General features: G+C 38.7%; 1 protein-coding gene across 1 annotated transcript; it reads right to left on the bottom strand.

The window, feature by feature from the left end:
* Window positions 1-5,006: 5,006 nt before the first annotated feature.
* Window positions 5,007-14,367, bottom strand: LOC115355777 (cholesterol 24-hydroxylase-like). Its single transcript, XM_030046667.1, has 15 exons — window positions 14,153-14,367; window positions 13,978-14,055; window positions 10,880-10,961; window positions 10,573-10,646; window positions 9,890-9,976; window positions 9,218-9,356; window positions 8,717-8,830; window positions 8,463-8,625; window positions 8,250-8,315; window positions 8,011-8,083; window positions 7,843-7,927; window positions 7,622-7,732; window positions 6,182-6,270; window positions 5,844-5,910; window positions 5,007-5,759 (listed from the first exon to the last, which is right to left on the bottom strand). The coding sequence occupies exons 1-15, from the start codon at window positions 14,299-14,301 to the stop codon at window positions 5,601-5,603; spliced, it is 1,536 nt and encodes a 511-aa protein (XP_029902527.1). The 5' UTR covers window positions 14,302-14,367; the 3' UTR covers window positions 5,007-5,600.
* Between the last annotated feature and the right edge of the window lie 807 nt (window positions 14,368-15,174).

Here is a 15,174-nt window from a genome sequence, read left to right as displayed (position 1 = left end):
TGTGCTCAATTTACTTGTTAGGTTACATTTGTTTCAAGACTTTTGTAAACAAAATGTCAGACTTTGTAGTGAATTTTGATTTGCTGGGCCTCCCTGGAGAAATAGCCTACCTCTCCCTGCTGCCTCCTTATCCACCTGCCTTTTATCTCCACCCAAAGCAGACACAGCGTGACAGCTCCGATGTATGGTACATTAACAGCATAGGCGGAGTTTGCAGGGGGGCAGGGGGGGCATTGCCGCCCCTAGCGTCTGAAATGTGTCACTACATTGAGTCAAAAATAGTTCCAATATTTTTTTTTTCCTGTATACATATCTATAAACATTTAAGCAATGCAATAAAATAAGATTATTTTCAGAAATAAATCTGAATTACATTATGTTTGGTATTGTAATAAATAAAATAATAATAATAAAAAAAAGTTTGCCCCCCCCCCAAGGCAGATTTCAAACTCCACCTATGATTAACAGTATGCTTTTATTATTATTGTTATTGTTACAACTGACGTTAGGCATACGTCTGCGCAAAAACGCACCTGTCGCGAAACGCACACCACCGTCCCTGCAAAGAGGAGTCCAAACATAATTGAACACTATTTTAACAATTGCACTATTAATGGAAATATCCAATTCAACATTAACGAGCCCAAATAGCCTGATGTGACATGATGATGGCGCTAGATGAAAAAGCAATCTTAGCGTCTGTGTTGGTTGGCAACCATTCTGTCCACTCTATCTTGCTTGGTGGAAGAATTAATAGTTCTTAATTTTTCTTGTGTGTTTATTTTATGGGCTATATGTAGGGTAACCGTTTTATAAAAGCAGTAAGCCCCTTGAAGCCGTGAGTTAATGATTTTACAACTCCGCTGCGCGTCGTGCCTGAACGCCCCTCAGCCGTTGTAAAATCACTGTAACCCTTCTCGGGGCTTATTGCTTAAATAATGTTGCACTTTCTGTTCGATCTGAGTATGTTGTAACAGTGTAACTTGGATGGTTAAATAAATGGAGAGAGAGAGAGAGAGAGAGAGAGAGAGAGAGACAAAACCTCCAAAAATATATTTCGTTTACAGTTTTGTGCAGTCAATAAGAGTGAGAAATGAAGTCTGAGTTAAACGTCTTTGTCCAGTTCAGCACTGAGGTGAGGACAGCAACACAGTAGCCACTCAGGTGCTGTGATGCAGGTGGCAGTGAGGTGCTGTGTTTTTCCTTTTTTTTTTTTTTTTTTTTTTTTTTTTTTTTACTGGCCCACCCGCTTGTGTTCTACCAGCGTGTTTTTGTCGGCGTCTGGGGGTGGGGGTGTGGGGCATGGTGGAGGGGCGCAAGGGAGTAATTTCGCCTAGGGCGCCAACATAGGCAGGGCCGGCACTGGGTGGATCAAATTGACCAGGGAATATCACAGGAGGGGAAAAATTAAAAAAAAAAAAAAAAATCCATAATTCATTGCAAGTAGTGATCATCAATTTTGATTTTTATTTGAAGTGAGTGTAACAGAGAACCATCTGCCATTTTCAGGCAGTTATATGGAAGAAAATCAAATCTGAAAAGTGAATTAAGAATTAACATCACAAGTTTCAATGTCTTAAGACATTGAAACATCACAATATCAACAACATCACAATATCAACGTTGATTCGCTTTGCAAAATCAACACTTAATTCAATATTAATTCACTGTTGTGCCTTCAACATTAGTGAACTCATGTTGAAACTTAAGACATTGAAGCATCATCACAATATCAACGTTGATTCGCTTTGCAAAATCAAAACCAAATTCAAGACTGATTCACCCATGAGTTATGATGTTGATTCAGTGTTGAATAAATGTTAAAATGCCAGCTGGGTGGAAGAGGCCAATAGGTTGAATCAACATACAGATCTTGTGTAAATTTCAACGTTGATTTATTGATAGGTTGTCAACGTTTCAGCAATTGTTAGCTTTATATATTATTTCAACATTGTTTCAATGTAGAAACAACAACTGACATGTTTTAAATTATATTTCAATGTTGAACGTCGGTTGAATGCCAGCTGGGTAGTGAGCTTTAAAAAACGAACTTCTTCAAGCTGCTTATTCCAAACAGGGTTGCAGGGTGCTGGAGCCTAATTTGCAGTACTTTATCAGTATTCTTATTTAAAAAAAAAAAAAAAAAATGTTTTTGTTTTATTTTCTTTCTATTTTTTATTTTCATTTTCTTTTACTGAGATCAGTCATTGTGCCCTGTATAAAAAAAAAGCCAAGCAATTGAAAATGCATTGTAAAATTTCCAACATGCAAATATAATGTCAAAATCAACCAGTTTTACTCACTCTTTTACTTTTGTGAAACATAATATTTAGGTAAGACAGATTGCTATGAAAGCAAAAAAAAAAAAAAAAAACAGAATAGAAAAGAAAAAGAAAAAAGAAAGAAAGAAAAAAAAAAGAAAAAAACTTGAAAGCTGCTGATCACTTCTTTGTGCTTACAAAGAAGTTGACTTTTCTGATGCCGAAAATGCTCAGGTTTTCTTTCTGTCACAATGAAGGTGTTCATTCAATTCTATGTTTGACCTCATAGTGGTGCTGTTGTACTGGAATGCATTTTATTGAGGTGTTTCTACTATTCTGTCCCCCTCATGTATGTATATAGGGAGGACAAAAAATTTGAAACACCTCTCATTATAATGTAGTCCAGTACAAGTCCTCTGCAAAGTATAACTTCAACAATAAATATAGAATTAAATTTACACATTCTCCACAATGTCAACAAAAACTGAACATAATAAATATTCTGAAAAGGTATAATTTATGGCAGAGCTGTTGCACTGAACTGATCATACTTTGATGTTAATCTGACCTTAAACACTGTTTTAGTTACCTAACCACAAGCAGCTCAGCTAGGTTGAGATTAGAGTTCTCATATTCTGCCCGAACCCGACCCGACCCGACCCGACCCGACATTTTCGGGTCGGGTCGGGCCTAAAATTTACGTGAATTGGGCGGGTCGGGTCGGGCTTCGGGTTCTGTGGGGGATCTTTTTTTTTTTTTAAATAAAAAAATAGAATTATGTGTTGTGTTATTGGTTATGACATTTCATTTTTATGTGACTGGTGGAGAGAGTGAGAGACTGGATTGGATTTGGAGGCTAAACTTTCAGTGACAGACAACCAGCTGTGCGAGCGCAGCGCAAACAAGTGAGAGAGAGTTGCAGCAGTATCCCGCTGTGCTGGCACACTCGGCAGCAGGGACGGTTTTTGCTATGGGCAGTGCAACTGCCCAGGGCGCAATCTACTTGGGGGCGCACGAGAAAAAAAAAATCTCCAGTTTTCTAGACTACCGTATTGACCCGCACATGCCGCGGCACCATCAGTCGGCATCAGGCTGGCCGGCCGCGGCACCGTCCGGTACCGCGCCCACCCGTCAAGTCTGCCGGATCTGACAGGTGAGCTGCCTGATGCTGGCGGGTGCGGCGGCCGGCCAGCCTGATACCGACTGATGGTGCCCCGGTGCCGCGGCCGACCGGCTCTGCTAAATAGGCCTAATGGCGAATTTGGCGATTTTTTTTTTCCGGGCTTTATCGGGCTGTCGGGCCTAAAGATCGGCTAATTAGTCGGGTCGGGTTGGGCCTCGGGCTGGCCCAGTTAGGCCCGGGTCGGGTCGGGTCTTAATTTTCAGGCCCGATGAGAACTCTAGTTGAGATCTGGGGACTGACTTGGCTTTGGGTCCTGAGCTGCTCCTTTTATTCTCCACACTTTTCTCTTCCCATCATTCTGGTACGAGTTCATCTTCGTTTCATCTGTCCAAAGAACCTGTTCCAGAGTCAGGCTTTTTTTTTTTTTTTTTTAGATATTTTGTTGTAAAGTCTAATCTGGCCTTCCTGCTAATGAGTGACACCAGTGGTTTGCACCTTGCTGTATACCCTCTGTAATAATTTCTCACAAACGTGTCTTGACTGTAGATTTGGACAATGATGCGCCCACCTCCTCCAGAGTGTTTTTGACTTCCCTAGACAGTGCAAAAGGGTTTTTCTTCACCAGGGAAAGAATTCCTCAGTCATCCACTTTAGATGTCTTCTGTGGTCTTCCAGGAATTTTGGTGTTGCTGAGCTTATTAGTGTATTCCTTCTTTTTCAGGTTATACCAAACCTTTGATTTGGCTGCTCCTAAAGTTGTTGCTATCTGTCTGATTGTTTTTTGTTTGTTTGTTTTGTTTTTTGCTTTTTGAGCCTAATGTTGGCCGTCAAAATAACTCCCAACATACATGCCATCAGCATTCAACAGTATTTTGTTGATTCAGTTCATTTTCAACATTGTCTGTGTATGCGTCGTAAACAAATGTAAAAAAGGAAACACGACATGAAAACAAGGTGCACAATCATCTCTGAGTGTTTTATTAGACTGCTGAAAGAAACACAGCGCACATTTTACAAGTTGAACAGGTGTGTTTGGGATTTCTTTGATAAGTTACACTGCCACCTTGCGGTCACACCGCTATAATGACCTCAAATAAAGAAAGATTAAATGACAAAAAAAAAATGTGAGTAAGCCTCACAGCCTCAGCTTGATGATTGGTGTGAAAAAGTTAATTTGAATAAAAGTGTCCATCAAATCATCGCCACGTCCTAATTACTGTTTATAATGGTAATAACAGGAGGAAAAGGTAAAACATGTAGGATAATTTTGTTGTTAATAAGTAGTGCATTTCGTTACAATAGGTATGATTAAATACAATCAATAAAATTACAAGACAAACATTACATTTCAAAACACAGCAACAAAGCACTTAACAAATGACTGAAAAAAATCATCAGGAAAAGCAATAAATCAAGATGAGTGGATTTTAGCTGAGATACACAGAGTTGAAGTGGTCTAACTGGGGGAGACAGAAAGTATGAGTGACTCTCTAGATCAATAAAAATGAAAGAAACAGGGCTGAACCACTTTAATCTGCTCACTGAAACTCAAATTAGCATCACAAATTACACCTAAAAGTCTTGTCACTGTTTTCATAACTACAGAGACAGTGCCTGATTCACGGTGAATCAATGTAAGTGAATTGTGGGAGGGGAGAAAGAAGAAAAAAACACACACACTTAGTAAAAACAGGGTCTTTACTGTTAGTGAAGCCCCTGTTTTTTCCTAAGCGTGTGTCATCAGCATTACAATTAAAATTCATGTTTGCAGATAATATGTCGGTGTGGCATCATGTAAATGGAGAATAACATGGGGCCAAGACTGCACCCCACTGGGAACAAATATGTAATGTCTGCTGAGGACGAGTCGCCAGTCTTAATAGAAAAGGTTCCCTCAACCTGTGAGGAAAAACCTGGTTTCTCAAGCAACGCAGTAAAATTATATAGCCTACTGTGTTGAAGACTTCATTGGAATATGGAAGAAAGACAACATAAAATTCCTTAGCATCTGTCTCTCTGCAATGAAGTAGTTTTTATAAACCCTGAATTTTATTGGTTCCAGTGCTGAAATTCTGATTTGCATACATTTGTGCTATTCTTTGTTGATCTTTACATTGTCATTTTGCTCTGCTGTATCCACTTATAGTCTGTTAGTGTAAAAAGCCAGTTTCAGCGTTTTATCTCATCTGATCTTGTCATCTTATCATACGGTATGTTCATTCATTTACTTTGCTGTGATTTCTGTGTTTGATGAGGGACATTACTCCATCCTTTGGCCTGAGGGTTCCAACGTCCCGGATGTCAAAGCTCTGCCCTGGGACCAGATTGAATTCAAACCTCTGCAGCAGTTTGGCCATCACCACCTTAGCCTCCATCTAAAATCACATCATGACACCATTCAATTCAATCAGTTTGAGTGTCGCTGTGCACGAGTGTCAATGTGTGTGTTTGCTCCCCACCTGAGCAAAGTTCTGTCCCAGGCATGAGCGTGGTCCCAAGGCAAAGGGATAATAACAGTAGTAAGGCCTTGTAAAACAGATAACAGACACATTAGTTTATTTCAGTGGATTTTTCTTCTCATATTTTGCATAAAGTGAAACTTAACTTTGTGGTAAGGATCCATATGGAGAAATTATCTAAGCTCCAGCAGCTTGTGAAGACTAAAAGTAAGAAATATCTACACACACATGATTACTTTATTTTGTCTCAAGTGAGCTAATTTGGCAGTAAACTGCAATACAATATCAGGGAAACCTGCAGTGCATAATGCATACTTGCACAAACCCAGGGCACTTACTTGGGTGCATCTAGGTGAAATCTGTCTGGATCAAACGTCAGTGGGTCCTTGAAGAATTTGTCCATTCTCGACGTCACATAGGAACTAAACTAAATGTCATCACATTGATTATTTCATTTTATTATGAGTGAAATTTATTTGCTTTGTCAGTTCATTCATTCGTTTTTCAAGCTACTTATCCTAAATAGGGTCAGAGGGTACTGGAGCCAACTTTGCACTACTTTGTCAGTATTCTTATGAAAAAAAAAAAAAACAACTTTTTTTATTCTGTTTTTTTTTCTTTCTATTTTTCATTTTACTGAGATCAGCCATTGTCCCCTGTAGAAAAAGCTGAGCAATCGAAAATGCATTGTAAAATTTCCAACATGCAAATACAATGTAAAAATCAACCAGTTTTACTCACTCGCTTACTTTTGTGGAAAATAATATTTTGGTAGGACAGATTGCTATGAAAGTGTTACAAATAAGTTTCTGATGCCTATAATGCTCAGGTTTTCTTTCTGTCACAGTAATAGAAGTGTTCATTCAATTCTATGTTCTATTCCGCTCATTCAGCTGTATTTCATTGAGAGATTTTTCTAATATTTTGTCCCTCTCATGTGTATAAATAGGGAGGACAAAAAATTAGAAACACCTCTCAATATAACCATTCATCCATCTGGTTTGTCAGAAATTTTTCCTAAAACAACATGCACATATGAAAATAAGTATATCTCCAAACGTATAAGGGCTACAGACACAAATCTGGTAACAAATGAAAGGTTAAGACTTGTGGGATTTCAAATCTGTTGTCTAAAAGAATGTAAAAAATTACCTAGTTATTCTAATGTGAATAGATACACAGAAGAAAATTTAAATTCTGATTTCTGCCTATGCAAATTAAAATATATATATATATATATATATATATACACATTCAATGTATGATAACCATCACTAAGAAGCTGCCAGTCTGCGAAGGCTATCATGCCAATAAATAATGTTGACATATATAGTAAGAAGAAAAAAGCAATGAGAAATTGCCCACTTTTCGGTTGTGATCGGTGGTCTGGCTCATGGACTAAATGTAGTCCAGAACAAGACCTCTGCAAACTACAACCTCAATAATAAACAGAATTAAATGTACGCATTCTCCACAATGTCAACAAAAACTGAACATGATAAACTTTCTTAAAAGGGAGAATTTATGGCAGAGCTGTTGCACAGAACTTATCATACTTTCATGTTAATCTGACCTTAAACACTGTTTTAGTTGCCTAACCACAACCTTAACCCTAACCCTAACCTTAACAGAGCTGATTTAGCTGCCATCATTTTCTTGTTTAAAAAAACAAACAAAAAAAAAAAGACTTGTCGACATGGATCAAGCTTCGACCTCCACTCACAGTAAGAGAAATGCTGATTTAGAAGTATAAACACACTCAAAGTTGAAGGACTCACAGCACAGGTGACTCCTCCAGGTATGTGGATGCCATTGATGACCATATCTTCATGCACCTCACGAGATGTGCCCGGAGCGGTGGGGTAGAGCCTCAGAGTCTCCTTTAGCACCTGGAGGTAAGTGGAGGGCAGGGGGGTTATGAGGTACAATTTCATTAACAGCTGGTGGTTTCATTTGAAAAAGAACAACATTGTCATTTTGTTAACTTCATGATATGTACCTGTGAGAGGTAGACCAGTTTCCCCAGATCATCATAGCTTATCTCCTGTTTCATTCCAATCACATCATCCACCTCTTTCCTCGCTCTGAGAAAGATAATAGTTGAGGATTTTTTTTTCCCACTATCAACAATGTCAAAGTAAGTGTTTCTCACGATACTACTTCTTACTTTTCCAGTATATCAGGATGTCTTCCCAGTTCCATGATGCAAAAAGCAAGTTGATTGGCTGTTGTTTCTTGCCCTAAAATGTTATCAAATAACAGTAATAATATTTCATTTTTAATTAATATAATAGAGAATCTTGCTTCATCTTTTTCTCTAAAATTTTAGTTTGAAAGTATCAAGTGTATTTTTTTTTTTTTTTTTTATCGTTTTCAAATACCAAAGAGCAAACAAATGAGCCTCACCCGCAATGAAGAATGTCACAAAGTTGTCCAACATGAACTCCTCATCATCTTTACCCATGCTTTCCTCTGGGAAAAATGACATTGAATAGGTCCATAGATACTGACCTCAATCTTACTACTTGTATTATATCTATCTGTAACGTACTATAACCTGTGAATGTAACGTTTTGCACTCATCTAATTTAATCTAAGGTGATTCTAAGTGACTATCACCTTTGTCAGCACTTTTGATGATCTGTGTGAGGATGTCCTTTGGAACCTCCTCGCCATTTTGGATGGCAGTTTTCCTGGCTTGGATCCACCTGTACCCCGTGTCACGCAGCAGCTTGCATGCCTGCCTCACTTCATTGACGAAAGGCCAGTTCTTTGGGATTAACTGGAAATGACAGATTTTAAGATCTCACATACCTTGTTAGATGGTTATATTTGTCATTAAAACTTCATACATATGTGCAGTGAATTCTAACCTGGAAGAATACATCTCGGACATGGTACACCATCCCTTCCAGACACACCTCGATGGCTTTAGGAAAGGGTGAGTCAGTATGCTTAAGCAGGTCTAAATCCACTCCAAAAGCAACCTATGTGGTATTGTGGAAATAAAAGAAACAACAAATGTATCTTGACCAATGTAGTTCACAAAAATTTTTGATGATGTTATTGTTGTGAATCCTAAGCCACTGTAAAACAAATTTGTGAGGACAGTTAAGCAGCTTTTGATACTTGACTGTAGAAAATCAGACTATGGATGAGTATGACTTCACCCTTTGCGATGAACCAGTACTCTCTCTTCGCATGAATTGGATTGGATGATGACTGGTTGAACTGCTGTTTCTTGCTGGTTCAACTTTACCAACCATGATCGGCCTAACATTCACAGACACCGTGCCATGCTATTCGTGACATGAGCATCATGAACACGACATGGAGCATAAAGCAGCCATAAGTCATGGAACAGGTCCCATTACCTTGGCAATAACATCTAGGGTAACACAGTTGACTAGATGGAGCATACAGGTCTCTTTCTTGCAATCAGCAAAATCTGCAAGTTTATCCATCAATCTCTCTGCCCTCTCATTGAAGGTGCCCATCAGACCTCTCAGGTACCTGGAAGTGATAGCAGGTATAGAGAGAGCTAAAACATAGCCAAGATGCCAAACATGTGAAGCACCATGCAAATGTCACAGTCATACAATGTTGCTTCCCTTACATATACTTGTCACAAGTGTTTGGTTACCACAATTACCACAACTGAGCTCCATGCAACTTTATTTTTCAAATAATGTTAATTCAACTTTTGTGAAATTGAAGCAAGTTTTGTGTTGGTGTTTCTAATAATGTATATTTTGAGTGTGATTCAAATTTACTGCAAATGAATACCAGCCCTGAATATTGGTTATCGGTGCCTTTGAGTACTAATAAGCAACATCGGCCCTGAAAAATCAGTATAGGTTGATCGCTATTCATGAGCGTTGTTGATCAATGATAATGATATGGTAATGATAAAGAAAAATTATTAAGCTTGTAATTGAGACTGCGTACAGATGCCACTAGATGGTACGAAAACATCACGATAATTACAGTGTTCCTTCAATTGAAAAGCTGCGATTTTTGCTTGTCTTCTGGGATTAATAACTTACAGGCTGCTGAAGGCAGGGTCCATGATCCGGCGCTGTTTGTACCACTGCTCATGATTCCGTGCTGTCACCATGCCATTGCCCAGGAACCTTAAAGAGACACGTTATTTACTTTTAAACTTGTAAGATCCGTTAGGATTTATGACACAACTAAAAACCTGACTGTGTGTAAGTACAAAAATGGTGCAGAGCCTGCTTATGACATTTAATAGCACATGCATTCTTAAAGTATTTGAGACACATTATTTATTTAAGAGTCCACATATGAAATTTCAAATCAAAGGGGCCAAGTATGTCCCCACTTAAGATTATACTGCAAATTTTTGTTGACAAGGACTCACTTGACAAGGTGTTGCAGACGTCAAGCACAACTACTGTACCATTTGGGTCCCCATGCTCTGTGATTTGTAAAATTTGGTTTTGGTAGACACTTCAATGAGTACAGTTTTGTGAGGGAGAAATTTGCAAATGTTTTCACAGCAATATAAAATAGATGATGAAATAATGAACATAATATGGCACTTTGTTCATTAAACATGTTTTGTTTGGAAAGATTAAACTGTGCAATAAAAATGCTGATTTTCTAAAACTGGGGTCTGAGGCAAACTGTGGATTTGGAGAATCGTTACACCCCTAGCCTATGGTAACTATAGCTGAGCAGTTTATTTTTAAGACCAGTGAATCACCTCTGTCCAAACAGGTGGAAGAGTCTCTTGTAGAGAAACTTATCTTTTGGATACTTCGGGGACATCAGGATTTCCTAAAACCAGGGCCAACACAAGAGGGGTATTAAAACAAGGCCTTTTTTTCAGTTCAAATACTGTTGTAAGAGACACTGATTTTCAAAATGTAGCACTGAAAGAAGTTCAAACAAGACAGGGCTCCCTGAGCACCTTTACACTACTTATTATTACTGTATTTTTTCTCTTCTTTTCTTATGCAACTGATGGTAATTAAGCAAATACCTACTGCAAATTCAATTTAGCTTTTTACCTTAGTGGCCTCTGGACAGGACACAACTAGTATGACATGATGCAGACCATTGAGCCTGTAAACAGGACCATAAGTCTCGGCCCTGTAAAGGTAACATGAAATGCAAACAATTACAGCCTGGACACACCCTTTAGGCCGCCCTGGATATTTGGTGGGTGTGTTAGTGAGCGAGACAGAGGTAGAGAGATAGTAGAGGGAGGGAGAGAGAGAGAGAGAGAGAGAAATTGCTGCATGTATACATGTACCTGCATGTTTGTGCAGCTTTCAGAGAGAAAAATTCATGAAGGAACTGTAACCTAACATGCTCCCAGGCGGTTGTTTTTTCTTTTGTTTGTTTGTTTTTTGAGGACTTGTGCTGGCATTCAAAATAGTAGCTATTGTTCAAGCCCTGAACACAAAGAGTCCAGAGACCAAAGAGTCAAGCCAGCTGGAACAAAACACAAAAAAAACTCCCGTGTCAGTTTAAAAAAAAAAAAAGACTGTGAACTTGTTTTAAAAACATCTTGTAAACACCTTTATATACAGTGGTGGGAAAAAAAAAACTTTTCGGACACCCTTAAAATTTTACACAATCTCAAATATTATTATGAAATATTTGTGGAAAAATCTTTTTTGTGTTTCAAAAGGTGTGGCTGCATTAACATACAAATAAATACAAATTATATTTTTTTGTTTATTGTTTACAAGAAAAACTAACAAAACTAAATTCTTGACAAATTCCCCTGACCACAGAATCTTCTTCCAATTCCTGGCTGTCCAGTTCTTGTGTGCCTGGGCCCAACGACACCGGGCTAGCTTCTGTCTCTCATTGATCAGGGGCTTCTTGATAGCCTTGTAGGACCTTAAGCCATGATCTGAAAGTCGGCCACGTGCAGTGCGGGTGGAACACTGGACACCAGTTTGGTTTGACCACTGCTGCTGAAGCGCCTGTAATGCCATTTGGGGGTTTTGCCTGCACATGCGGATCAGGATGTGGCCATTTCTTGCTTAAGAAACCCTTGGACGCCCAGATCTTGGTTTGTCTTCCAAGCTGTTGGTTCGTCTGTATTTCTGCAGAGTGTATCCAACTGCTGAAGGACTGCTTCTGCACTTCCTGGCTATCTGGCGGCAGCTGTACCCTTCCTGGCTGAGAATCTTTATCTTCAGGCGTGTTTCCTGCGCTAGGTTCCTTTTTTTAGCCATTTTTGAGTCTGAAGAACTTTCAAATGTGCTGGCTTTATATAGACACGAAGCTTGGCAACAAAAATTGTGTCTTTTAATAAAAAGAACGACCTTCATCACTGGTACCAAAATGACCCAATACTCAAAATTTCTTATGTATTTTTATGGAACCAATCAATTTTAAGTTTTTAATGGCTTTTTTAGGATTTGTTTAGTATTTTGGCTGTGACTGTACTAAAAGAAATTGCACTTGAAGACACACACACACACACACACACACACACACACACATAGGGGAGAGTGGGGTAATTTGTGCCAAGGGGCAAGTAGTGCCACCCCTGTTATCTAGAAAACCATAGAAGAAGTTGGTCATGTGACCACATATTTTTGAAGAGGCATCCATTTCACTCATCCTGTAGAGAAGGGAGACACATGGCTTGAGAGGCACATTTCAATTCAAAAAACATTTTTTTCTATGATCAAGGTTTTTTGATTGCTGTGTTTGAACAATTACAGAAAACTTTGAAAACACTTCACATAGGTTGTAGTACTTCAGTAAGCTACACCATGAGTCTATACAGTTAGCATGATGTTAGCTCAAAACAGCTGGGGGAGGCATTTTTTTCAAAATGGTGGGCTTGGGGTAATTTGTGCCAAAGGGCCTTGGGGTAAGTTGTGCCAGTGGCACAACTTGTGATCATATACTATATATTACTTTATTGTATTTTATTGTTATTGTACATTGCCTTCTTACCTTTGATCACTAAAACTATTCAGATTCAGATGATTTGTAGGTGCTCATTTTGGAATTTTTATTTTGTTCTGGGTATGTGTTCATGTGGCGCTAGGCCTTGTTACAGAAAAGTGGCCTGTGATCTTGTTAAAATAATAAATAAATGTTAAATAAATAATTTTGTATTGAATTTGTTTTGCTTTTATATAGCATTATCATTTGTGAGATTAAAATTAGTTCTAGTTCAGTTTTAGTTCAATTATCAATGGCACAATTTACCCCAGTGTATTCTCTCTAATGGCACAATTTACCCCGCACCGGGGGCAAGTTGTGCCACAAAACCACTTTTTATATAATAGTATAATAATATAATATAATAGTTTATATAAGATCCAAAGTGATTGTTCCCAGGGATGCACAACATCCTAAACTATATGTGTATATTTTAGTTGGAGGCATTACTGTAATCCCCTCGCTTTAAAGGCACTTTAAGTAAAAATTTGCACTACTTACCCCACTCTCCCCTACGTATACATAAAAGTTTGTGAAAAACAAATATGATTTTTTTTTTATGTTTTTTGTAAAGTGTAATCTGGCCTTCCTGTTCCTGAGTGACACCAGTGGTTTGCACCTTGCTGTATACCCTGTGTAATTATTTTCTCACAAACGTGTCTTGTAGATTTGGACAATGATGCGCCCACCTCCTCCAGAGTGTTTTTGACTTCCCTAGACGTTGTAAAAGGGTTTTTCTTCACCAGGGAAAGAATTCCTCAGTCATCCACTTTAGATGTCTTCTGTGGTCTTCCAGGAATTTTGGTGTTGCTGAGCTTACCAGAGCATTCCTTGTTTTTACAGGATACACTGGACCGTTGAATTGGCTGCTCCTAAATTGGTGCTATCTGTCTGATAGATTTTTTTTTTTTTTTTTTTTTTTTAAACTGGCTGTAATTCCTCAACGGTTGATGCCATGTTTTTGCTCAACCCCTTAAATCGAAACTGAAAAGCTGCGCTTCAAATCACACCTTTATTACTCCATTTCAAATCCACTGTGGTCGTGTACAAGGGCAAAATTATAACTAGTGTCACTGTCACAATACTTACGGACCTGATTATATATAGAGCTGATAAATACACGAACTTTCGATCTCAAAATAGCAGCTAAGTGAAACCAAGAGCTTGAATTAAACTTGAAAGCTGTGCTCACCATTCAAGAAATTTTTCGTGTATAACTCTCTCAGCCTTCATTTCCCTCAGAAACGTCGACGTATGTCCGAAGAAAAAGCTGGTGGGAAGATGAAGCGTCACTCGTATAATGAACTGTTTTTATAAAGTTTGTGAGAAAGCGAGTATAATGTAGGCTAATTACATAATCCACTTACCTGTCTCTCGGTGGCCCGGGTATGTGGTCATATTTCATGTGAATGTGTTTTATATACAAACTGTAGCCGAGAAACGCTATAAGAACAATGAAGAACAGGTACCAAAGCGCATGACAAGCCCAGCCGAAAATCAGACTGAAAACTGCCATATTGATGAAATAATTTCCGATGAGATTATTCTGCAGAGAGAACCAGCTGCGCAGCTGCTGCTAAACCTCCCGTGTCGAAGTGTCGAAGTGGTTCAATGTCCAACAAGGTTGCCAGGTCTGTAAGAAAAAAGCAGCCAAACAGCAACTCAAAATCAGGCCAAAACCCGCCCAACCTGGTATGAAAAGGGCCCAAAAATCAGCCCAACACCAGAACTCAAAATATGCCCATAAAAATCCATATATGTTGCTTTGAAAGTCCAACAGCATTGCTATAATTGCAAAATGCACTATAATATCTATAAAATAACACCATAAACATTAAAGGCAATTTCCCGAAACAGTTCTTTCACCTATTTAATTTACAGTATATCAGAACTTAAAATATAATATGGGATACCTTACTTCAGCTGACAGGCACTGGGCACGAGTGGTGCTGATGATGTGATTGGACATGTGCTGAGTGGCCTCACATTGGCATTGGCATATTATTTGTCTGTGGAGCATGTGACATATGTGGATAGTTTATATGCTGATCTGGCCTGGAGTCAGTTCGACAGGATTTGGGTATAAAAATGAGTCATTCAAAATATGAATCTTTATTCATGTCTGCCCAAGCCCAACCCGCGGACAAAATTTGTTACCCGTGGCTACACTTAAAAAGTAGCCCAATTTGGCGGAAAAAACGCGGACTTGGCAACCCTGATGTCCAAAGCGACTCGACACGACTGGTGACTGGAGCCTGGCAACCACAACCGGATAGGCCTACGTAGTGAGCTTTAAAAACGAACTTTTTCGAGCTGCAGGGTGCTGGAGCCTACTTTCCACTACTTTATCAGTAATCTTAGCCAAAAAAAAAAAAAAAAAAAAAAAAAA

Source organism: Myripristis murdjan, chromosome 24 (genome assembly GCF_902150065.1).
Source record: "Myripristis murdjan chromosome 24, fMyrMur1.1, whole genome shotgun sequence".
Lineage (NCBI taxonomy): Eukaryota > Metazoa > Chordata > Actinopteri > Holocentriformes > Holocentridae > Myripristis > Myripristis murdjan.
The sequence above is the reverse complement of the archived record's forward strand: the minus strand, read 5'-3'. Positions and strand labels throughout refer to the sequence as shown.

Bases quoted from the DNA above. Each gene is read 5' to 3' on its own strand.
- LOC115355777 (XM_030046667.1), bottom strand. From the start codon at position 14,301: ATGGCAGTTTTCAGTCTGATTTTCGGCTGGGCTTGTCATGCGCTTTGG. The intron at 9,977-10,572 runs GTGATTCACTGG...TGTCTCTTTAAG, and splicing joins TTCCACCTGTTTGGACAGAG to GTTCCTGGGCAATGGCATGG. The intron at 9,357-9,889 runs GTAAGTTATTAA...TATCACTTCCAG, and splicing joins GACCCTGCCTTCAGCAGCCT to GTACCTGAGAGGTCTGATGG.